At 39.8% G+C, this 26,430-nt stretch overlaps 1 protein-coding gene across 1 annotated transcript in view; it reads right to left on the minus strand.

The window, feature by feature from the left end:
* Positions 1-506: 506 nt before the first annotated feature.
* The window catches only part of PolE1 (DNA polymerase epsilon catalytic subunit 1), a 127,613-nt gene continuing 101,689 nt past the window's right edge, over positions 507-26,430 (minus strand). The window contains exons 31-34 of the mRNA XM_068229922.1: positions 23,731-23,875; positions 19,030-19,241; positions 7,424-7,556; positions 507-1,995 (exon numbers count right to left, since the gene is read on the minus strand). Coding sequence (XP_068086023.1) covers positions 1,810-1,995; positions 7,424-7,556; positions 19,030-19,241; positions 23,731-23,875 — 676 coding nt within the window. The 3' untranslated portion in view covers positions 507-1,809. The remainder of the gene's footprint in view (positions 1,996-7,423; positions 7,557-19,029; positions 19,242-23,730; positions 23,876-26,430) is intronic.

Here is a 26,430-nt window from a genome sequence, read left to right on the forward strand (position 1 = left end):
CACCTTTGAAGAGCAAGCTGTTAGCCGTTAGACTGCAGAATAACACAGTGAGCCTGTTTCTGCTTGTATTTCGCATTCCATTCAGAAGTTAGAAATGTACTTTGTATTGAGTGGTACAGTTGAAGGTAGCAAGTATTTGTAGCATGATAGCCTACATCTGGATTAGGAACATCATTCTGTAAAGGTGACCAGCGTGGTGCATACTTGTCTTGTGATAGCCTAGTTATGGATATGTAAAAGGTCATTCTTCCACAATCACACATGGCTGAGCATCACCTCCAATTCATTGCCTAAGAGTGTGACCAGAATATAATGTTGTACTGTATAAACCATTGATCCAAAATAAGAGGTTTTTACTAAGATTTGTTTTAAAAAGAGTGTGATCTGCAATAATACTTTGTTATTTTTATGAGACCCATGCAAATGTTTTCGTATTTGTTGTTTGGTGTTTTTCACACCTTTCAGTATAAGCCCCAACGGAAAAGGTTTTCATGTTTTCATGTTTTTTTTTTTTCACCTTTCAATACTCTCTTATATAGTTTTCACTGTACCTGCAGATACACAACGTAAAATGCTGTTGTGTCGGAAAAAATCAAATCTAGTGTTTCCATATCCCTGTTAGATAGTTTTTATTCATGTATTCAGTAGCATGTTTTCTTGCCTAACATGCTCATTTTCCTTGTTCTCTGCAGTAACATCTTAACAAGGCTTTACTGCAACTGTTTTGAAAGATCTATTTGGAAATATTGAGATTTGTCGCATTAATAAGTAGGAAAATACTTCTAGGCTTCCAAAAATCATGTTCCACAAATAAGCTACCAGTATAAATCCCCAACAAATTAAAATTTTCTTTAATTAATATACTGTAATTTCATTTACTAATTTGACCATAATGTCATTTGATGACAATGCTTTTGCCATAATTACAGTTTTCTTGCTTCATACTGGTGTATAATATGTATGTACTGGAAGTGTTTTATGCTTTTAAGCCATAAAGACCCTTGGGAAAGAGGGGGAGGGGGGAGGTAAATCCTTCCACTATCCGTAACCTCGACATTAAGTGGGATTGAGTGGTTAGTTTTACGCCTAATGCCTTCCCCCCACACCCTCACTCAAATTAATCTGGGTACTCATTTTTGGTGTGGACTGAGTTAACCTCAAGGCGATGTGCTGCTCCACAAGTGGAAATGTTGTTTCTTGAATTTTTCTATTTCCTTTTCTGCCTTCGCTAGGCACTTGACAGTCAAACCTGCAGCAGTTCTAGGATTAAAAATGTGAGTGAATGAAAGAAGAGTGCAAAAACTATCTATGAAATTACAAATGAATCCCAGGAAGTTCTAGATTATGAAAAAGATTAAAATAGAGAGGAAGCATGTATGTTCCAACTTGACTGCACCTGTATATGGGAAAATGATGACAATGATGATAACGACGACTCCTTGATAGAAGGCATGTCAATCTTAATTCTAAAATGTCATTTAAATTAACGTTTTCAATATAAACAAATGCAGTTACAAACAATACAACTTGTACTGGAATGCTTGCACACTGATGGAAATGGAGAATAAGCCTCTAATTTAAAATATACAAGGGCTTTAAAATATTCCCCTCCCAACTAACCATTCCCAAAGAAGCCTCACAGATCATATTGAGTCAGTCAAGGTAACAGAGCAAAGAGTAGCATTGAAATCATACAAAACTACACATCCATTTACCTAAAAAGACTCTAAGGGCTACAAAAGTCTCCCAGAAGATGATTCAGAGGGTTCATACATTTGGTAATACATTGCAGACTTAGATACTGCTTTGTTATCTCGTGCTTTCAGTTGGGGTCATCCGCAACATCCACTCCACACACTCCAGCAAGAGAGGCATTTTGAAGTGTGATGCTATTGTTTTGAATGTCTTGAGATGCATGACAAGATCTTTCTTTGACACCAGCGTCTGATACTCGCCAAAACAACTGCAGTATGCTGACATATTATCCATTTTGATCTGGAAAAATAAATTTTAAAATCTCAATGTAAATACAAAGAGTCACACTACCACAGTGAAAGTTTTTTAAAAATTTTCTCTTACATTTCTATTATTCATATTTAGAGAAGACTATAAAGAAATAGAAGTTAACAGCAAATCAATCCACATCAGATTTGCTGATAAAATTTTACTGGCCCCAGATTTAGTAAAAGAAGTAGGACGTTCGAAGTTCTGGCAACTGTAGTTAGACAGTACAAACTAAAGATCAATGTTCAGAAAAGGAAGATTCTTACAGTGAGGAGGAATATTCCAAGAACCAGAGTAAGCACAAGTTATAAACCTAGACAATTCAAGGAAGATTTTAGGTACAAACCACTAAATTAAGGATAAAAAATGCCACCAAAATGTACTTTATTGACAGGACAGATAGCGTCTCTAACTAGACGAAAACACCACGTTATTTTGAAAAACTTGTTCATTGTTTTTTATATATATATTATCTTTATAGCTGAAGATGTCACATATAGGGAGATGAAACATGTACTAATTAAGTGTAATTCTAATTACGTGTTTATTCTTGATACAGAAAAAACAAGGTGGGAAATATCTCGATTACAATTAACCACAGTAGATATGAACCTAAGAACATACAAAGTACAACAAATGAAACAATTCTGTTACTTGGGAAGCATTATCTCTGTGGACAACAGATCATCATCATCATCATCTTCATCATTTCCCTTTATCCAGCTGTAGCCGGGTAGGGGCAAATATGGTTCCTCTCCATTTTCTTCGGTCTTTCCACCACTCCTCCTCCAACACTGTCCCAGTCCAGGTTTCTTCCTATAATACTGCGTTGGATTGTGATCGACCACGGCCTCTCCTTCCTTGCATTTGCATTTCCATCACCTTTTTTTTGGCATTCTTTCATCACTCATTCACTTTACGCGCCCAAACCATCTTAGTCGGCTCTTCTCAATTCTATCATTCATTTTTTCCATTCCAATTTCTTCCCGGATTTTCTCATTCCTTATTTTGTCTCTTCCACTCTTCTGTAACATACTCCTCAAGAACTTCATTTCGGCTGCCTGTATTCGACAACAGATATGTTTTTAAATAAATAGCTAATAATCAATTTTTTTAAAGAGAAAAAATAATGGCTAAACAAGCTTTCCAAACCAAGAAAGGTGTTTTTTTATTATCCGGCACACAACCATTGAGACAAGGAATTCTTCTGCAAAGTCCTTCATTTCAACTGTGTTGCTGTTTGGATGTGAAAGCTGGACAGTCAGGAAAAAAGGAAAGAGCTCGGCTAGAGGCAGTGGAGATGGGGACATGGAGGAAAATCACCACAATGAGTTGTTTGCTCTTTGTAGTCTAGTGTAATGCAGTTCTATTTTTTCTTCTTCTTCTTTTATGACCACACAGGATCACTTTAGTCAGTTCGTCATTCAGGTCTCTTTGAAGGGATTGTTCAGGCTTTGCGGTCTTCCCAGTACTTCTTCGGACGCTCCGATCTTCGTGCCCTTTCCTCAGTTGAAAATATGCGTGTTGGTGGTTTGTTTTGTGCAAGGGTAAAGCGGACGTTTGTATTCTTGAGTTTTGTATTCAATTTTATCTTATTTGTGGTGTCTTCTGTTGTAAGGCCTATTTCCTTCAGATCCTCTCTTACTTCTCTGATCCATTTACATCCTGTTGTGGTATTTTTTGAGACGAGATTGTGTTGTACTAGTTGTTTCAGAAGCCTTGAATCCTGCATCCTGATGATATGTCCAAAGCCTTAGACCCTTCAATAAAACTATTAACGGAATTTTATATTATGTAAAATGTCCGCAACGTCATCAGCAAGGAAGCTAATTAGATCTTCAGATAGCACCATCAAAGGTTAAGCTGTTATAAGGAAACTGTAAAAGCTTACAGCGGCACCATAATGAGACAGGATGAGCTAGTTTGCCACTGCTTTCCTCTCTGGGTCGCCGGCCCCGTGGTGTAGGGGGTGGCGTGCCTGCCTCTTACCCGGAGGCCCCGGGTTCGATTCCCGGCCAGGTCAGGGATTTTTACCTGTACCTGAGGGCTGGTTCGAGGTCCACTCAGCCTACGTGATTAGAATTGAGGAGCTATCTGATGGTGAGATGGCAGCCCCGGTCTAGAAAGCCAAGAATAACGGCCGAGAGGATTCGTCGTGCTGACCACACGACCCCTCGTAATCTGCAGGCCTTCGGGCTGTGCAGCGGTCGCTTGGTAGGGCAAGGCCCTTCAAGGGCTGTAGTGCCATGGGGTTTGGTTTGGTTTTTTTTTTTTCCTCTCTGGGTCAGAAGTTGTTATTGCAACAGAACTGAGCCTAGAGTAGCACCTTTCATAACATGCAAATGCACCAGTCGTGGTCCAAGTGTCATTACTCAACACTACCCATACTTTACATGTAACATATTTAGCCCGTATTGTCAACTTTGAACAGTTTTATCTTTAAAACAAAGTTACAGGAACATGTTTCGTCCCTCCTGGGGACATCTTCAGCCTTGCAAGGAACAAAAGTTAAACGGTAAAGACAAAAGCATAGTTAAAATGTTGTTGTCTTCAATAAATTTAAATCTATAAGGTCCATTCAGTGTAGAATTTTGAGTGCTATTTAACAACAAAGCAGCAAGATGTAATTAAAAATCCACTTAAAAACCTTAGTCATTAATCACACTTGTGACGCTAGAAATGGAGATGAAGGGAAGAAGACCTAGAGAAAGAGCGAAGGACAGATGGCTGAAAGGTGTATAATGAAGAGATTCGAGGCAAGAGGGAACTGGACGGCAGTGACGGAAGACAAGTAGTGGATGGACGGAAAATGGAGAGGCTTATGTTCCAACCAGACCCAGCCTGTGGTTGGAAACTGCTCCAGATGATGATGAGTACTGTAGAGGTGGAACTTTTTATTGATAATATCATAAAACTGTTTACTACCCATACCTCACCAGCTACCATAACGTCAGACATAAACAAAACTTAAGACTCTTCAGCAGAAGCTACATTTAGCTCTGGGCTGTGCCAAGAGAGAGATAAAAATATATTGTGCCATGAAGAAGAGGTCACACATGGAAGTACAAAACAGCTAGCCTTAGATTTTGATATGTACTATTTGCAGACGATATTGTTGTCTGGAGAACGAACAGCAAAGAAGTACAACAGACGCACTGAACGAAAAACTGAAAAGTATGGCATGAAAATTAGTGCAGAGAAAAGCAAGACCATGGTGATATCAAGAAGAAAAAGACAGGGAACGGCACTGTGAAAATTGGTGGTCAAAGCCTTGAAATTGTGGACAGTTTCAAATACATAGAAAGTGAATTAATGCAGAATACAAGGCTGCACAAGGACATCAGCAAGAAGGTGCAACAAGGCAATGCATTCTGCCAGAGTGTAAGAAACCTTGTCTGGAATAAGAAAGTACCAAAATGTATTATGCCGGTCTAGAAAGCCAAGAATAACGGCCGAGAGGATTCGTCGTGCTGACCACACAACACCTCGTAATCTGCAGACCTTCAGGCTGAGCAGCGGTCGCTTGGTAGGCCAAGGCCCTTCAAGGGCTGTAGTGCCATGGGGGGGGGGGGGAGAAATGTATTATGCACCCATATTAACTTATGTTCCTTGTTTTCTTGAAAGTGAGTACGTCAACTACAAGAGCGTCATTATGAATGGGGTAAGGATCTTGTGATGGCCTTCGTGGACGTTGAGAAAGCTTATGACCATGTGTGTAGAAACAAGGTATGGGAAGCCTTACAGAGAAAAGTTGTCGAAGAGCAGACCATAGAAAGAGTGAAGGAGATCTACAATAGGAGTGTCAGTTGTGTGAAAATAGGAGGAGAGAGGACAGGCTGGTTTGAGCAAAAAGGTGGATTAAAACAAGGAAGTGCTCTGTCACCTTTGCTCTTCGTAGTAACAATGGACGAGATAATGACAAAAGTGGCAAGGAAAGTTGAAGAAGGAAAAAGGAAAGTGATGATGTTTGCAGATGACCTGTTAGTCTGGGGAAAAAGAGAAGAAGATATCCAGGAACAGTTAGATGCTTGGGTAGATGAGGTGGAACAAAATGGAATGAAATTTAATGCCCAAAAGAGCGAGATAGTGATCACAACTAGAAAGAAGGAGAGACCTACGAGAGGGATAATGCTTGGAGGGGAACAGCTTAGGAAGGTAGAGAGTTTCAAGTACTTAGGAAGTATCAGAGAGGAAAGTGGAAGAAATGATAAGGAAATAATCAAGCGTGGAAGACAAGCAGGAGCATTCCTGAAAAGTGTCAGAAACCTGGTTTGGAGTAAGGATGTCCCTCAGAGAAGCAAAAGGGTGATATACAAGATGTAACTATATACCTATTCTGACGTATGCAGCTGAGACTTGGATAATGAGGCAGAGAGCCGTGAATAGAATACAGGCAAGATGAAATGAAATTTCTGAGAAGCAGGATAGGAGTGAGAAGATGGTATAAGATGAGAAATGAGAAGGTTCGAGATATAGTAAAAGAAGAGCCACTACAGAATAGGATAGAGGCATCTAGACTTAGATGGTATGGACACATGAAGAGAATGACAGAGGAAAGGATACTGGGGAGGATGCACGACATGGAGGTAACAGGTAAACGACCAAGAGGAAGACCAAGAAACATGTGGATAAAAGGAGTGGAAGAGTGTGTACAGAGAAGAGAAGAGGACTGGGCAAGAGTGACTAGGGAGAAGTGGTGGGAAGACAGGAGGAGATGGAGAGTTTTATGTTCCAAGCATCCCCGGCCAACAGCTGGAAACCGCAGATGATGGTTAACTTATGTGGCTGAAACCTGGACAATGAACAAGTAAGGAGAAGAGTAGAATTCAAGCCAGTGCAATGAAATACCTAAGTAGTATGATAGCAAAGACAAAGCAAGACATAGTGAGAATCAAAGATGTCAGAAAGGAAACGTAAATGAGAGAATTGACACAAATAACTAAAATGGTTTGCACATGTAAAGAGAATGGAGGAAAAAAGAATACCAAAACAGGACGATGGAAACGAAATTCGAGAGAAAGAGAGCGAGACGGAGACCTAGAACAAGGTGGATCAATTCAATGAAGAGGAGTGCAAGAAGGAACCTAGACTGGGACAAAATGATGGAAGAGGAATGTTGGAAGGTGGAGTAGATTCCAAAGATAGTCATCCAGAGGGCTGTATTTATTTGCTTTAAAAAAAAACACCTAGGAAAATGTGCTTCTCAAGAAGGATGCTGCCATCTAATTACTAAATCTGTAACTTTTTTCTAGCAGGTAAAGAAGACTTCTCAATATAATGACAGTGGCAGATGAGATACGCGACATTTCAATTTAGCGTCAGCTAATGGTTCTACGGTTGAAAACACTAATACAAAGTTAAGAACATTGTTTTAACATTTATATTGTAATTATCTCAAGAAACAGGCCATTCTTCTTACCTGTAAACACTTCTTACACTGAAGATCTTGCAGAGTGTATGCCATAGCCTTCCTGTTCATGGTATCCAACATCATGTATTCAAGTTCTGTATTGTCATAATTGGTCTGACAAAGAGGGCAATGCCACACAGGCCTGAAAATAGAATTTAAACAATAATCTCATCATTTGATTTAAATCAATTTATATACTGTATGTTGTAAAGGAAAGTGTTTCCTCCAATTAATAATAAATGTTATTTGCTTTACGTCCCACTAACTACTTTTTAAGGTCTTTGGAGACGCCGGGGTGCCGGAACTTAGTCCCGCAGAAGTTCTTTTACGTGCCAGTAAATCTACCGACACGGGGCTGTCGTATTTGAGCACCTTCAAATACCACCGGACTGAGCCAGGATCGAACCTGCCAAGATGGGGTTAGAAGGCCAGCGCCTTAACCGTTTGAGCCACTCAGCCCGGCGTTTCCTCCAATTACATTACAAACTAACTCCTTCTACCTATACATATTGTACCAGAAACGCTTGTCCAAGACTGAGTTCCCGATGTTTGAAGTCAAACTACGCGCTGTGCATAGCACCCAGCCGGCTACAGCAGGTCAGCTGAGAGCAACATGGAACATGTGACGTCACGTCCTGCATATCTTCGCCAAGGTTAGATTACATCAGCCGAGAGAACATTCTAAATGTTCTATTCCTAATAACTTTTTTCTGGATTGGAGTACAATTAAAAGCACAACGTCATCATGTTAACCAATTTTTTATCATCATAGTCCCCAAGTTTGAAGAAAATTCAACCAATATTAAGGGAGATATTCAATAAAATATAATGGTCTTAATTTTCAAGAATCTGTTATAAAAGGAAGGCAAATTTGCATGTCCATGTCAGTCAACTAAGTACCACAGTCGAGGTCAGACGGTCGACTGGTGGTCCTATATCGTCGTAACGTGAAGTACGGGTTCGGTTCGCGTCAAGTGTTTGACAAATTCTGCGAGCTAAAAAAAACTAACTCTGCGATAATCTGTGTCGGACTTAGAAATTCTCAACACCATTCGCGAGTGATAGAAAAATTTCCAACGCGAATTTAAACAGTTCAATTTAACTTGTTTTTCAAGTGAGTAACTATTTCTGAGACCAACTCAAGTTATTAGAACACACACTAGAGTCCCGTTAATCCGAAAGTCCGGTTAATCCGAACTGAAATATTCCTTATTGAAATGAACGAACCTATTATAGAATGAATATTTACTTGCATTTTATTAGTCATATTTTACTAGAATAACTTAATAAAACATAATTACACATCATAAACCATCAACCACTGGTCGTATATCTTAACAAAGTCTGTTAGTTCCTTTTGCCGTAGTGATTGGAACCTACTCGAAGGTGCAGTGTTAAACCAGCGTCTCATAAACATCACATCAGTGGGCGTAGCATGGGAGTTAGCTCGACGTAGCGTACGGCAAGTTGTACTCGTAAGGTGGCCACGGCATCTCAATGTGACACTAGTTGTTCATTGTGGTCTTCTTCGTTGTCACTCAGTTCCTCATCAACTCCAGATTCTTTCTCCACCATAGCTACAATTTCTTGGTCTGTTTGTAATTGATGACAGTCAGCTTCCATCCACTCGGTAATGCCATTTGCATTGTCGTTTTCTCCTCTACGGGTTCTTAACTACCCTACTGTAATTTTATACAGTATTTTATTAATGTAACTCCTAAAGAATGGACATTTCAAATTACAGTGTGTACTGTACTGTATTGTAGAAAATATTTTCCTCAGACGGTTGAGGCGCTGGCCTTCTGACCCCAACTTGGCAGGTTCGATCCTGGCTCAGTCCGGTGGTATTTGAAGGTGCTCAAATACATCAGCCTCGTGTAAGTAGATTTACTGGCACTTAAAAGAACTCCTGCGGAAGAAAATCCCGGCACCTAGGCGTCTCCGGAAACCGTAAAGGGAAGTAAAACAATAACATTATTATTAGAAAACATTTTCCGGTTAATCCGAAAATTTCGTTATCCGAACAGACTCCGGTCCCAGTTAGTTCGGATTAACGAGACTCTACTGTATCTTATTTTCTAACGAGTGCAACATTTCTTCAAGTGTTTGAAATATTCTGAATAACTCAATATTCACATTCTAAGGTGATAGGAATATTTCTCCGATAATAAACTTTGAACTGAGCGTTTAGTTAGTTTCATCAAGTGATTAAAATATTTGACTAAGTATAACATAACAACTGAACTTAGGATTTTTCGAGTGAATAACATTCCAAGTAGTACTTTATCAATTGTCACGACTTTGTGATTACTTCATTAAACTTGTGTTTTGTGAGTGGAGGACATTTCTCGCGTATTATATAAACATTCTTAACCCTTTTGCTCTCAGGCTATTTTCACCAGTAAAGCCCAAAACACTTGGACCATTTTTAATGATTATGCATGTTAAAATGTAAAAAATTGCCGTGTAAAGAAATCCTCAGATACAAAATTGAAAAAATCTCAATAGTACACTATTCAATATAGTATAAGGAAAAAAAAATCCCAAAATTATTCATGGCATATTTTACTACAAAAAAAATTGAAAATTACAAAATATATTACAAAAAATTAAAATCAGTTTTCAAATAATAAAAAAGTAATCTGTTCTTTAGTGATGTTGTTCAGTCATACTGAAACAAAGAGTGTTTAATTCTGTATAACATGATATAATTTTGTTTTTCTGTATTCTTATTTAGCCATGAGTTATAGCATCTGACGTAAAGAACTGTACACGTACCTTCCGGAGTCAGCATTTGTTTTTTTGGAAAACATTCTCCTATCATCACTACCTGTAAAATCCGAATCACTCTTCTTCTTTATCTACAGCTTTTCACACACTTGTGGGGTTGCGGGTGCGAACTGTGTCGCACATGTGGATTTGGTTCTGTTTTGTGGCTGGATGCCCTTGCTGACACCAACCCTATTGCGTGTTTCTGTGGTGGTTTGTAGTGTAGTGTGTTGTCTGAATACGAAGAGGAAAGAGTTGGGACAAACACAAACACCCAGTCCCCGAGTCAGAAGAATTAATCAAAGGCGATTAAAATTCCCGACCTGGCCGCGAATCAAACCCGGGCCCTCGAAACCGAAGGCCTCAATGCTGACCATTCAGCCGATGAGTCAGACTAAAATCTGAATCACTATCGGCTATAAAGTCACTGTCATCGTCTAAAGCATCTAAATAATCCAAAACATCAGAATTATTTAGCCTAGAACTTGGACCAGCCATTTCAAAAAATTAGGCCTACTCGTGGCACGGAAATCTCCTAACACGAAATGTTAACCCTAAACTTCACTTATGAACACTGATAGGGGAGGGAGGGAGAGAGAGAGAGAGAGAGAGAGATTTATTAAAGAAATAAATCATCCGTCCCCCAATGAGGGTGACCATTTGGATCCGGAATACAGTTTCAATTTCAATGGAGTTAAAAATTTCAAGAAATGAAAATTTAATCATTGAAGCTGTTATCTTCTATTTTGCCAGGGTTAGTGGGGGAGAAATGTCAATCACGTTCTCAGGTACAGATGGAATTGAATGATTTGCAGAGAGTCCCTCAGTATCTGTATTACTATTTTTTCTAACTCGCAGAATGGAACTTTCAAGTTTTGTACGAAGTTCGATGTCTGACTAGGGAGGGCGCCTCTTGCTCTGAATAGCAGGCCTCTGACAATTCACCGATCGATAGGTATTTTATACTTAGATGAAAGGTAAAGCAAGCATGGAACATAAATAGCTTGCTTTTCTAGGTCCACATCCTGATCCTGATCCAGGTCCCTTTCAAAGCGAATGGTGGGATCTAAGACCATTGCTTTAATGTCTTCTCTGTTGATGGCTACGATGTCCGCCCTCCGATTAGAGTCATCGGTAGAGACGCAGTGAACCTCCTCGTGCACCTCCCATCCACGCTGTCTCAAGCCTTGAGCAATGAACGATCTTACATGGTGGTGGCGGTGGTTGCGCATTAGTTCAGTGCTCCAGCAGAATCCCAGCATATGTCCAAGGGTTTCTGTCTCGTTGCAACGATTTTGGCGGGAACGGGTTGTGTTGAATGACCTACCGGGAACCGACCTGACTGCGGTGAGGTTGCATGTCATCTTCACTGCATTTATGTATTCAGAGGAGGACAGAGGTGATTTATGAGTCATCCAGGAGTTTGCTTTCAGGCAGTCTGAATATAACGCTACTCCTTTTCCTTTATGTGGTAGCTGACACCACGATTGAAAGGATCGATTTCTCATAATTCTGCGTAGTTTTCTTCCGTCAATCTTTGAGAGGAGACTTTCCTTTTTTATGTCAAGTCTGTGGAGTGCCATATCTTGTTCTTCAGGTAACTTCCTTACGTATGGTAGGTGAACGTCCTGAACATGGAGTAAGAGATTACAAATATTGTAATGCTGTATATTAGCTTCCCATTCTGCGCAAATTATTCCCATCCCTCTGACCTTTCTGGCACTATACAGGATCGAACTTGGAGTATCATCAGGCAGCATCATTATTTCTTTTACAGAAATTAACAAAATATAATAAACAATAAACTACTATTAAAATGGAAACAATAAAACAAAGGAAAACGCGTATTTTAAAGCTTAAAGGAGACTGTACTCGCAAGCAGAACACTTCAACTCGCCATGCGGTAAACATACGCGGTTTGATAACTTCATTTGTTCCAAACCGATAAGCTCAGTGTCTCTATCTCTCGAGAAAAGTGTAAACTAAATCCAAAAGCTACTATTGCTGTCTTTTCTCGACATCTGGAAGTCCATTAAGGTACTAATACAGCCATCCAAACACAGAGCCGATAGATTGGCTCGCTGAGCGTATAAGAGTTAAGATTCTTGACAGAACTTGTGTCTGTAAATAATACTTACCTTTCGTATAAGTCGAACCAAGGACTGTCTTTGAACAGATTATATTTGTGTTACGAAGTTTTTCACTAAATTCATGAGATAGAAATCTTCACAGATAATTTATTGAAGTGATTAATTTCAAGTTAGTTGAAAACTGTGTGAACTTATAAATAATCACCGACTTAAGTACTTTTTTTTATTTTCTTTCAAGTATCACGTTATTTTTAGGTCGATTTTATTAACATTCAACAGTGATAAGTGACGTAATTTTGCAATTTCCTAAGTGGCTGTTTTGCATTACGAGTTCAGTTCCATTTTACATTCGACTCGGTCTAATAACATTTTCAACTGTATAACTCAGAGTTGCGTGTTCTACCTTATTTAATTTCTCTCAAGTGATTGATCTGCAAATGTGATCATTTCACTGACATTCTGTCGTGTGGAATTCATTAACTAATTACAGTAGAAGCCCGTTATAGTGAGAATTCATAACAGCAAGAAATTTACTCGATATAATGGATTGTCATTATATCCGATTTTTGTATAAAAGTCGGATAACCCCCCATGCACAATAAGATCGGTATGAAACGGCAATTAGTTTGTTCAAACCTTGTGTAGGGGCCGATGACCTCGATGTTAGGCCCATTTAAACAACAAGCATCATCATCATCATCATCATCATCATCATCATCATCATCATCAACATCAAACCTTGTGTTTCCGCAGATGATATGAACACTACGGCTTACTTGTTTTTTATTTTTTTAAATCCAATACTACGTGAAAGTGTAGGTTTAATTTCATTCCAAAAAAATATAGTACCGTATTTCTTCGAATCCAAGATGAACCCCAAATTTTCCTATAAAAAATTTAAATCAGGCTCAAAAAGTACTTTGTAAAGTCATATGAATGCCTTGTTGTACAGTAGGCCTACGCGTTTTTAGACTATTTTTAGACGCCGAACATTGGCTTTCGTCATGCCGTATTTTTTTTTTTTTTTTTTTTTTTTTTGCGGCTGCACAATTATTCCGTATTTCCGCGGGTTTAAGGTAATTAACTTAAAATTGGCATCATAATGCCGAAGAGAACCCGTTGAAAATTTGCCAGCAATACCTATTGCATGCGTCTCTACAATACGACGATCCATGAGAAAATTATTCTTGCTGTATATAAAACTGTTACTTTTATTCAGCTACAGATATAACCGCTACACGCACGTCTCGCTTGCCGGATTCGGCCAAATTCAGCGGCTGGCGATGTATAGGCCTAATTGCGGACGTTGAAAGTCAACGAACGAGTTAATTGTGCCACGGTGCGGCCATTTCACCCTTGCGTTTTTCGTACACTTACCTCACAATTTCATCTTCGACTTCTCTAAAGCGTCCTTGTTGCGGACCACTGAATGCATTTTTTTTGTACAATACGCTTTTTTTTAGCTCTTTGTCTTCACGCTAATGCCAAATATTGGCTTTAGTTAGGCCTATGCTGTATTTTCTTGCGGCTGCACAATTATTTTACATTTCCGAGTGTTTAATAGCCATTAACTTAAATTTGGCATCATAATATCGACTAGAACCCGTTGAAAATTTGCGGCAATACCTTTTCCACATATCCTTACAATACGACTACCCATCACGAAAATACTCCGGCTGTCTATAAAACTTAATTTTACTGAGTGTCAAGTACAATAGATGCGTTATGACTGCCACAGAGTAGCCATGGCCTTTCTAAGAATTCGAAGGGTCGCATGTTTTAATGCCATTCTGCAGACTTGAGAAACTGTTTTGTAGAGGCTAATAGAACGCCATTCTCTCTTCACTATTTCCTAAGATCCAGTGATGCTACACACAGGCACTGTCCAACCGGTTGTCGCGGCTAGCGATGTAAGTTATAGTAAAGAGGCGGCCGTTTATTGTCAATGAGTTCTGTGCGCGTGTGAAAAGAAGCAGCGTGGTTACCGCAGTAGTTGCCAGTGATATACACTGACTGAGCAGATGTCATGGGATAGCGGAGCACTGATGCACAGGTGAGTTGTCTGAGCACCACACGCCCCCTGTGCCAGCGGCAGTTGTATAGGACACCTTGTGAGCAGTGGTTGTGCATGTGATAGGTGTAACATGGAACGTCGTCGTGAGCTGACACCGTTTGAATGGGGTATGGTGGTCGGTGGCCGACGGATGGGAAGGGCGATTTCGGAAGTGGTGCGGGAATTCGACTTCACACAATCAACCGTGTCCAGGGTATATTGTGAATGGATGAATGTGGGTGTCACCGTCCACAACAGACGAACGACCAGCCGTCCAGCCCCCTCGATGACCGTGACCGGCGACATCTGAGACGGATTGTCAATAGTGACCGACAGGCAACCGTGCAACAAATCATGGCTCAATTACACAGGCTGCGCTAGACACGTCTCACAGTGGACAATCTGTAGGAACATGGGTTCTATGGGGTATGGGAGCCGGCGCTGCACACGGGTGCCACCGTTAAACCAACGTCATCTAGCACGACGACGCGCATTTGTCGCCAGCCACCAGGGATCGACACTGGAACAATGGCGTAACATGATATGGTCGGACGAATCACGATTTCAACTGCACCATGCCGATGGGAGGCACTGTGTATGGCGCAGACCACATGAAGCGATGGATCCCGCCTGCCTCGAAGGTGTGGTCCAGGGCGCTGGTGTCTCTGTTATGGTCTGGTGTACATTTTCCTAGTATGGAATGGGTCCCCTAGTTGTTCTGGAAGAGACTTTGAATGGTATGCGGTATGTTGAGCTCCTCGGAGACCATCTCCAACCATTTTTGGTCGAGCATATCTGGGATGGATGTCCTGGAATGCAGGCTTCGTGCCATGGATCCTGCACCCACGAACAGACCAGCATTGGTGGCCGCTCTGCAAACGATTTGGTGTCAGCTGCGTTCAGAGGACTACCGGGAACTTGTTGACTCACTTCCACAGTGTCTCACTGCAGTTCGCAGGGCCAGAGGAGGTCCTACACGCTATTAGGTGACTATCCCACGACATTTGCAAAGTCAGTGTACATTAGCCTACTGCTGGGCCGCGAATGTAACAACCCTTGAGTTTTCGCATGAGATTCTGAGAAAAAAAACGAAGTCTTGGTTTCGGAGAAATATGATATCACTCCAGGGGTTTCTGTGGCAAACACCTCAGCTTTCTTCTTCAAACAGCGTCACCTAACCTAACCTTACATGTATCATGAAAACATATTTGAAACGCATGTAGAGAAATGATAACCTCCTCGCAAAAAATTTACATGTAAATAGCCTTTCCGAAATTTAACTAGATGCGAGAAGATATGAAATATCCTCCGAAATCAGTGATGTACACAGCCATAACTTGCGGCCACGTTATTTATGCATTTATTATGAAAACGTGTTATCCTCTTTCATTTCAAATTTTCTTTACGGAACAGCTGTCGACGGGTATTACTAATCGACTCCGACATTGCCTTTGAATGTCGACGAGAGAACTCGCTAGTGCACATAGCGAGGAAATGATGTCGAAGGTAATCGATCGCATGCAATATCATTGTTGGGGTGCATAAATATTAGTGACGGAAAAACTGCGTGTGCTTAATCGCTCGTCATAACAAATGTGTCAGTGATAGGGCTCTCGCTATAACCGAAGGAGGACAGTTTAATATAGGAATTTTGAAGGGACAGAAAAATATCGTCGCTATAACGGAGTTCTCGTTATATGCTGTACTTGCTGTAGCGGGCTTCTACTATATTTGAGTGTACAATCTACCCATGTAGTGATTCATTTTGAAGCCGTTGCTATTCATGATTTTGTCTATGTAGAAGCCATTTGCCTAACTAAATATATCTCGGGCACAGTACATTGCCGTGTTCTATCTCAACGTCTCTAAGAACTTCTAGACCTCCTAGGATTTCGAGAACGTCTAGAATTTCGAGAACTTCCAGACCTCCCAAACTGTGTAGACCTCCATCGGAAGTCGATCCAGGGGTGAATGAGTATAAAAGCAGGACCGCAGTGGATATTACCAGCCCAGACGAATGAGTGGGCATTCTCAAAATCTTCTGTGCAGAGATGATATGAAATCTAACATTTATTTTGTTAATAAATTCATCAGCAATTTTAAAATATCCATTATACTTATTTCATGCAAACCTCTCCTTCTCTGTAACGCTTCAGTTAAGAACCGGACACACCTTGTGCGAGTCTTATACTCAGCTAGCCAACCGGATCAATAATTACGGTTACAATATATATATAAAATAGAAGTTTTGTCTGTACATTGCTCAGAATTTAAAAAGAATGGTATTTCTGTATCAAACGTGTCCACAGTAACAAGGAAATGCACTTTTTAATTTTCCGTCATATCTGTCTGTGTTTAAGGGAAGCCGCCTTAAATTTAATTATTAAATTAACTATGTTATGGTCCTATCCAAAAGTACTACATAACACAAGTTACCGGTATAGAGAATACAATTTCTGATCATTTATGTTTTATTCAGTTTTATCATACCGACTATGATAACTGGTATTTCAGAGTCGGAAGAAAACTAAATGTGAAGGCCCACAATATTGAACGCTCATAAAATTAATCAACATTACATTGATCATTGTTTCTTGTGATGTTCCTTGTCTCTTAAGCGGCCACTAATCTCCGATAGATGGGATTACTACTGCCTACCGAGTATAACACCATGCTTGAATATTGGTGGGAAATAGCTAGGGAGTCGTTAGATAACTTTCTTCTTTAGCATGCCATTCCTGTCGTTCATACATTTTCTGATACTTCTAGTACGTAACACACTGGTTCATCATAGTAATCCAGCTATTTGCTCCCTACTCTGAGGCGCCGATTGGAATGAGCAGTGTGCACATTTAATGAAATAATGGCAGAGGACTATTCACGGCTGTCTGCGGCCTGGTCATTCCAGCTCTGGAACTTTGGATTGTTAGATTGGCAATGTTGTATTGTTTGTTAAAAGTGAGAAAATAAGTGGTTTTCCATTTGATTGAGTATTCCATATGATGGCATTACTTTTAATCGCAACATTCCTACTGACATCATTGTAATGACCTATGTTGATTTGAGCTGGGAGAACCACCAAGAAAATCTTTTCTGAGGATGTAAAAAGGCAGGTGGAGTGTATGCCATTACAATGAAAACTCCCCAACTTGATTGTGATTGATGATAGGCAAGGTGAACAAGTTAATTAATGGAATATCTTAAAAAAGACTCTCAGCTGGGCTGAGTGGCTCAGATGGTTGAGGCGGTGTCCTTCTGACCCCAGTTTGACAGGTTCGATCCTGGCTCAGTCCGGTGGTATTTGAAGGTGCTCAAATAAGTCATCCTCATGTCGGTAGATCTACTGGCACGTAAAAGAACTCCTGCTGGACTAATTTCCGGCACCTCGGCATATCCGAAAACCAAAAAAGTAGTTAGTGGGACGTAAAGCAAATAACATTATTATTATTATTATTATTATTATTATTATTATTTAAAAAAGGGTCTCATGTCTACACTATCATCTATTTCTCTTTCCTGTGTAAAAATATTGTTGTATGTACTGTATTACACATTCGATGAGCAATGTGCTGCTGGGTGGTTTTTTTTTTTTTTTTTTTTTTTTTTTTAACAGTATTATTCCAGAAGCTTGATGGGATTTACTGAAAGTAACTGAAATTAACCTTTGACAGAAAATCAGAATTGAGCATCAAGTTATTGATTATTTTATATAGGAATTTATTGTCATTATTTTTCCATCAGTTTTCCAGTGTGTTAAATCGCAACTTAATAATATGTGATATTTTCTAGGGGTAAATACTATTTATTTTATAACAAAGAAGTCTTAAAAATCATCTCTGGACAGTCTGAATAATCTGTTTATGGTTACGACATCCTGGGTTCGAGATAACACTAACGTGGTGCATATTTGTCTTGTGATAGCCTGGTTATGGATACAGAAAAAGTGAAATTCCATACTAATGAAGACAAAATTAAAATCTGTCAGAAAGTGGACTGATGTCCACATCTAAAAGCGTGCAGAGGTCGCGAATGTTGATCCCACACCTTCGGGTTTCGACTCGATCACTCAAGTTGGTTGAAGTTTTGTTTGATTCAAAATGGCGGCCAAAGTCATTCCTGCCAGTCGCACATGGCGGAGTGTAACCTCCAGTTCACTGACAAAGAGTGTGACCATAGAATAATGTTTAATAACCCACTGTTACAAAATGAAAAGCTTCTACTAACATTTGTTTTAGAAAGAGTGTGATATGCAATAATACTATGATATTTTTATTGGCCCCTCATGCACATGTTTTCATATTTGTTCTCTTGTTTCTTTTACATCTTTTAATATTTTCTTCTCATCTTTAGATATGGTAGATATAGTTTACACTGTACCTACCTGCAGATACACAACGTAAAATTCCCTCATGTTGGAAAAAATTGTGGTTTTTTTTTTTTTTTTTTTTTTTGCCATATCTCTGTTGGATAGATCTTATTCGTATGTTCAGTAGTATGTTTTCTCACTAAACACGTTCCTTTTTTTTGTCCTCTGCAGAAACGTCTTAATGAGGTTTTACTGTATTTGATTTGACAATGTTTATTCCTTTCCAACAACAAAATGATCAAGAATTGATCTGAAACTGATAAATATCCCAAAAAATTGCAAAAGAAATAAAAGTACAGATGGTGGACAATGTAATTCTTTAAAAATAAATACTTACGTGTCATTCTGCATAGAACGATAGTTGTCCTTACAAAGATCAATGTCTCGACAATGGTTACAAGCTTTGCAGATCACTTCGGGTAAAACAAACGAGATACATGGATCGGTCCATTCAGCCACTTCATCGAACTCGCCCACTTTCAATAGACGGAGCATGTTGCGACGTACGTGCATCACTTCTTCGCTCACGCTCGAATCGAGTGACAAAACCTGGAAAATAGGGTACAATGTCATGAATTAGGATTTGATACATTTCTTTGCAACATGGTAATATAGCAAAGTAATGGAAAAGATGCTTTCAGATATTTTAACTCTTTGGCACCAATTTATGGAACTGTTCTGTACTAACTTAAAAATGCTGGTAGTTCAAGTTACTGGCAAGAGATGGGTCTTGCAACACATACAGATTACTCCTTGAACTTAGGAAAACTTCTAAATGAAATGCACTGTGCGACGTTCATGGAATGCCGTATAAAAAAAACAAAATTCAATCTGCCTGCACTTGTTAGTAAACAAACGTGCCTTGTAATGACGAAGATTAATAAGAAATTAACCAGAAGGTCCACCTATTCAATACCAATTAATACAATGTCAAATCACTTATACATGACCCCATTATGGGTCATCTTCAACCATGGACTAAAATTGGCAATATATAGTGCAAATAATCAAATTAACACTTATTTTGTCATGTGTGACATTGCCATTGGTATTAATCCAAAATGAACAGTCCTAATAAGTAAATCCTGTATATATATATACAATTAAAATATTAAAATTGGACTTGAGCTGGCATGCATATAATATTAGAATTGGAGCTGAGCTGTTACACTGGTATTGAAAATTAAAATAACCATCTTGTGTACTTAGTTGATAAAAATCTGCGTTGCTGAGTAATATGTATTGGTGCGAGTTGTGTCGAATGCAACACAGCTGTGTCTGAAGAAATAAGTACACACACAATAAGTAGACTTGAGATGGTACGACTGACGAAGATATTGTGAAGTGGCTAAAAAGTTATAATGATGACTATGTCAATGATCTTTCTTACAATAATATAATAATCGTATGGCCTCAGCTACCGTGGGCAGACATTTCGATTTGACGCCATCTGGCTGTATGCTCGTCAATTTCGATGGTCCGTTTTACTCTAGGTCCGCTAGATGACAGACAGAGTAAACCGGATCTCTCTTGGGCGTCTATGGCTGAGATTTGATTAATTTTGTCGGGTAAATACCAAATGTATCACCAGAGATCTTTTACATGCCAACATCGTACGACATTGAGTGTCAAATGGATTTTTTCCTGCCCTTATCTTTCTTACAAAAATGATAACAGCGATGTTAATAGTTTTAGGGAAAATGATTCTACTTCCAGGCCCTGCAGAATGTGCAAGGCTCATAAAATAAGATCAGAAGTCAGGTTGTCAAGGCCAAGATATAGTCAGACGGCCAGTGTAATGGCGTCATAGTAATTGTAATGCTGTAGGTGGATGGTAATAAAATTAATCAGTTAACTTTCAGTTTACTTCTACAAGTCAAAAAGAACAAAGATAAACACAGCACATCCATCAAGTGTTAAAAAAACCTCAGCTGCTGGGAAGCTACAATGTACAGATATGGTAACTGTGAGTGCAGACGGCAGGAATCTCCTGCCATACAGGATTTTCAAATGAAAAACTCTACTTAAAGGAGGCATTCTGAAAGAAATTCATGTGTGTGTAAAGGACAAAGGGTGAATGGAGGTGGATCTGGTGAAAGACTGGCTAAGAACTGAATGAGAACGACGTCCAGGAGCCCTACTTAAGAAAAAATCAATGCTTGTACTGGACAGGTGTTTAGAAGAGCAGGAGAGAGAAGATGTTTTATGACACAAATAAAAAGATAGCAGGATCATCTAATAGGCCATATACTTGGACATCATGGGTTTTTGAAGAAAATAATAGAGGGCATTGTTCTCTCTAGGACCTTCTTAATGAGCACATTGCCTTCTGTTTTTACAGACCGTCTGGCTAACGTAACCTAGGTAGGTATGTTCTAGTTACATAATATTAATAAATGAGGCACTGGGTGCTTCAAATTAAAATATAAATATTAAAAACTGCTTATTTATATGATAAATGTTATTGCCAGCAAAACTGCATCAATTACATCAGAGTTTAAAAGTTTAGCTTGACTATCTCATAGTGTCGTGCACGAGGATGTTAGGTTTTGTGTGAGCGAGCTCGATTCCGCACGACGTCACAAACCCGTATGGCACTCCACACCAACCGAGCGACTGATTATGACTGAGCAACAGAACACTAGAAGTTCAAAACACTCTGAAAAGAACACGAAAATAGTTCAGTTTTGCAGTTTATTTTTACCTGTCTTATATTACAGTTAATGCCCTAAGAGGAATGAAATAAAATTATATCCTTTGCATTTTTATGTAGTTTATTCCTGCCACTGGGGTGACGAACATTAATGGGGAGAACACTGGAGGGTTTCAGAAAGGGAAAAAGTTATAGAGTAACATTATTTATGAGCTTCATGTCCGTACTGATAAATTACACATATATGGAAAAGAAAGGATTCTACCTGATCGATACAGTTTATTATACTTGTAGTTCTTACAGATTAGAGTACGACGCAAATGCAAATATATATATGGACAGCTTTCTCGGCCATTTTTTTAACTGCTTAAAAAAAAAATGGCACTACCTAAAACCTATCCAGTGATTATCCTTGGAGGACTTACCAGTTTTTCAGCCATTAGATGTCTCCAAAAAGAAAGCCTTTAAGGAAACTGTGCTTATTTATATATATTATGTAGGTAGCATCAAAATAAATTAGCTAATTCTGAACCCCCTTCCTAAAACAATGGATTAATAATAATGTATTGGTTTTACGTACAACTAACTACAGTGCCTGACAAAGAAAGTTAAGCACCCAGAAAGAGTAATAAAATATTATCCCATTTCGGTATACATGCATACCATTGATGTGTGTGTAAATTATTAGATGTACATGGATCTGTAATGTATAGTACACCCACCAGAGTGCATTCTTGATGGCACTGTCCTGTTGTTGGTAAGTTGTTACCAGTTAACTGCTGTGAATCAGACAGTTCAGGAAGATGTGCAGAGAGGACTACGTACAGTACAAAGCATCTGCGATGTCTTGCAGGTGCATTAGACAGCCTATCCATCTGACAACATTTGACAGAGGCTGCATTGTGGGACTGCATGAGGCTGGTTGGTTGTATCGTGCAAGTGCCAGGCATGTGGGCCATTCAGATGTCACAGTGGCCGGATGTTGAACTCAATGTGTACATGAGGGCACCCAACTATGTCGTGCAGGTTCAGGTCGATAAGAAACACCACCTCGAAGGAGGACCGTCGTATGGTGTGCCAAGAATTGCAGGATCCCATAACTTCGGCATCTGCCATCCGCGAACATGTACTGGAGACTCTACAACATCCTGTGATTTCACACACAGTGTCTTGACGACTATCATCCGCCGGATTGGGGTCCTACCACCCCATGTGTCGTTTACCATTGACACCAGAACATCAACGCCTGCGTTTGGAGTGGTGCCTTGCCCGGGAGGCATGGACAGAGGACGACTGGCGTTGCATCATGTTTGGTGATGAGTCCCGCTTCACCATAACCTCCAATGACCATCGTGTGCAGATTTGACGGCATCAAGGGCTGATCCTGCCCATAATGTGGAAAGACACACAGGCGTAATTCATGTCATTATGGTGTGGGGAGCCATAGGATATGTGTTCAGGTCACCTGTAATAGTGCTTCGGCAGACTTCAACGGCACAGCAATGTGTCACAGACATTCTGCATCCGCACGTCCCATTCCTTACGGCACAGCACCCTGGGACAGTGTTCCAACAAGATAATGCGTGTCCACACACAGCTTGTGTGTCTGTGGACTGCCTAGAGTAAGTTGAGGTCCTGCCGTGGCCAGCAAGATCCTACCTCTCCTCAATGAACACTTGTGGGATGACATTGGAAGGGGACTCCATCCCAGTACCAACCTGCCGGATCTGGAGGGACAGCTGCAACAACTGTGGATGAACTTGCCTCAGGAGAGGATCCAAAGGCTGTCCGACACCATTCCGAACAGCAAAAGGGCATGCATTGCAGCCGTTGGGGGGGTGGGGAGTGGCAACATTCCACCTGTAACTGCCAATGGCCTTGTCCTTTTCATCCCATATTGTAATCAGTTCAATCAAGGCACATGGTCTTTTAGCATATGTACTTTCATTCACTTTCAACCACTCCTTCTGGGTGCTTTAACTTGTTTTGTCAGGCAGTGTACTTTTACAGTTCTTGGAGATGCGAAGGTGCCAGAATTTTGCTACACAGGAGTTCTTTTATGTGCTGGAAATCTACCGACACGAGGCTGACGTATTTGAGCACCTTCAAATACCACCAGACTGAGGCAGGATCGAACCTGAGCTCAGAATGCCAGTGGACTACTGCCTGAACTCCTCAGCCCAACTAACAATGGATTTTTATATTTGCACGTATAGGACCCTCCCCCAGTTCTGGACGGAAAAGCTGAGGAAAAAACAGAATTCCTACAGACGATTAAATACAGTATATAAGAAAGAAAGAAAGAAAGAAAGAAAGAAAGATAGAAAGAAAGAAAAGAAAGAAAATATTTTGTTCTCATATTGATCAATTTCCCTACTTCCTCACCTTACACACAGCCTTAACAAACTCCAGTGCAGCATTCTTGTTTTTTAACAACTCTTCAGGAACAAGGAGGACGTTCTGATCTTGCTCGGCTTCTTCTGGTGATTGCAACTTCTTACGTGCCTTCTCCTTGATTACCTCGGTCATTCTGAAAGCAGATAAGATCATAAATCAATCAGGTTTAATTATTTTATTCAATCAGAATAGCTAAGGACTTCAAGACTAATATGGTATAGACATGTATAGTGAATGCCTGCCACAAGCACACCACATCAATGCCTAGAAAGAAGGGTTAAAGGAAGAAGGCCAGTGGAAGACCTAGGAAGAGATGGCTACACCAGCTGAGAGAGGATGTGGAAAGCAGAGGAGGGAAATGGTAGTCAGTAGTGAGAGAAGACATTTCTGGACAGACAACAATTACATAAAACGAATTTCATTACAAAGCCTGTATTGTCGAGAGTGTACTTTTTTAAGGGTACAGTCAAAGGTTCCACGTTACAATACTAAAAAAATGTTTAGAGTGACATTAACAAGTGTCAAGACATGTTTCGTCCTTCTTTTTGGACGTCATCAGCCGAAAATTCTTATAAGTAAAATAGACAAGGTCTCAAACACACATTAAAATACGATTCGGGTTACTGAATACGTCAAGTTAAAATATAGGATAAAATTTGAAGAATGTTCTTAAAATGATGGAGCTCAATTGGTTTTTTGTTCTGTTGAATTGTTGAATACATGTAATAGTTCCATTAAAAGTCTGCTGATCGAGTTCTTATGTTGGCGTGACAATGTATTATTAATAATTCTTAGTTTTTTTTTTTCGCTAGTGGCTTTACGTCACACCGACACAGATAGGTCTTATGGAGACGATGAGATAGGAAAGGCCTAGGAGTTGGAAGAAAGCAGCCATGGCCTTAATCAAGGTACAGCCCCAGCATTTGCCTGGTGTGAAAATGGGGAACCACGGAAAACCATCTTCAGGGCTGCCGACAGTGGGATTCGAACCCACTATCTCCTGGATGCAAGCTCACACCCACGCGCCCCTAACCGCACGACCAACTTGCCCGGTAATAATAATTCTTAGTTAAGAGGTTATGAGGCAGGCAGAATATTCGACTGTAAGCGCACAAAAGGAGAACGGTTGTTCTGTAGTTGAATATTCCTAGAATGAAAACAATGGCTATTAGCAACATTAAAAGTAGGCAACGTGTAAGTGTCTTATACAGTGTTGCCAACTTAACGGATTTTCCGCTAAATTTGGCGGAATTAGAAGACTGTCGGCGGAGAAATATATCACTTAGCGGACAGTGTTTTTTTTTTGGCAGAATTCTAGATTTAATATAGCGGAATTTAATGTTTTATACATTTTACGTAAAAAAAAAAATTTGTACTCCTGTCTTTCTCCGAACTATTCCGTATTTCGTGTTAGGAGCTAGCAGTCGTATGAGGAAAAGATGTTATTTGGATTTGATGTTATGAGATCATGGTATTAATTTGTAATGCGTGGGGAAAGGTTACTTATTTCTTAGTTGACGAATGACGACAGATAATGAATCTGTGAGAGAGTAGCATATATATTTATGCTATGAAGGAAGACCGTTTAATGAACTGGCTTGGTCTGTGTGTGCCTCTTGAGGTAGGGGATTCACCTACAGTAGTTTGCACCCGGCAGTAAAATGCCTACAAGTTTTAGCTCGTCGGCTCGCACGCAGGGGGTTAATCCCTGTGAAACTCACAGATCAGATGAGTGCAGATATTTACTTTTATTATTATTATTATTATTATTATTATTATTATTTGAGATCGGATTTCTCGGCGGAATTTTAGCGGATTTTTTGTATTATTTAGCGGCGCTTGAAAATATAAGTTGGCAACACTGGTCTTATATTGACAAGTGGAACTGAACTAATAGAAGACACATCTGACTACTTACGTCCTTGTCTGCCCCAGAGAGGTGAGGTTCGATGCGTGTGTTACAGTTGACTGAATGAGGACTGTATTATAAAGGTGGAACTGTTGATTTGTACCCTTAAAAAGTATACAGACAACGATGGCAAAGCCTTGTTCTACACCACCCTACCAGGCACGCTGGAGGGGTTCTATGAAGATGAATCAGAACAGCAAAGGTGGTGATGATGGTTGTTTTAACACTCCCACATTCGACCTAAATCGGATAAGCTTTTGCGGGGATTAATGAAATTCAAACCATGTTCCAATCGTATATTTCATCGTAGTTACGCTTATAACCTATAATGATAAATGAAGTACACCTCAAAGAGGATATACATTTCATCTTGCTTTCGTGCAGGCCACGTGCCTGCTACTTTTTGTTATTTGAACAAAGTTTGAGGTGGAGCACTTGGGACATATTATTGTGTTTCTAAGTGTGTATTGCGAGTGTTGACAAATGTGTTGCGAAATAGACAAGAAGCTACAGTCGTAGAAGGGAAGTTTGGAAATAGATTAAATACTGGAGGTGTTGCTCGATGAAGTGTCAGGTGATGAATTTACCATATTCCCGCTGAAGAGGAAAGTGACAGTGACAGTGAATTTGAAGAACTACTGTACCAGAATGCAACCCAGAGGAAGTTTATGTACCGGCGTCTCTGAAAACACACAAAAGTAGTTAGTGGGACGTAAAGCCAATAACATTATTATTATTAGTTTTTGTACCTGACATACAAAGATGTATCTGTGATGATG

This window comes from Anabrus simplex, chromosome 12 (genome assembly GCF_040414725.1).
Source record: "Anabrus simplex isolate iqAnaSimp1 chromosome 12, ASM4041472v1, whole genome shotgun sequence".
In the NCBI taxonomy this organism is placed as follows: Eukaryota; Metazoa; Arthropoda; class Insecta; order Orthoptera; family Tettigoniidae; genus Anabrus; species Anabrus simplex.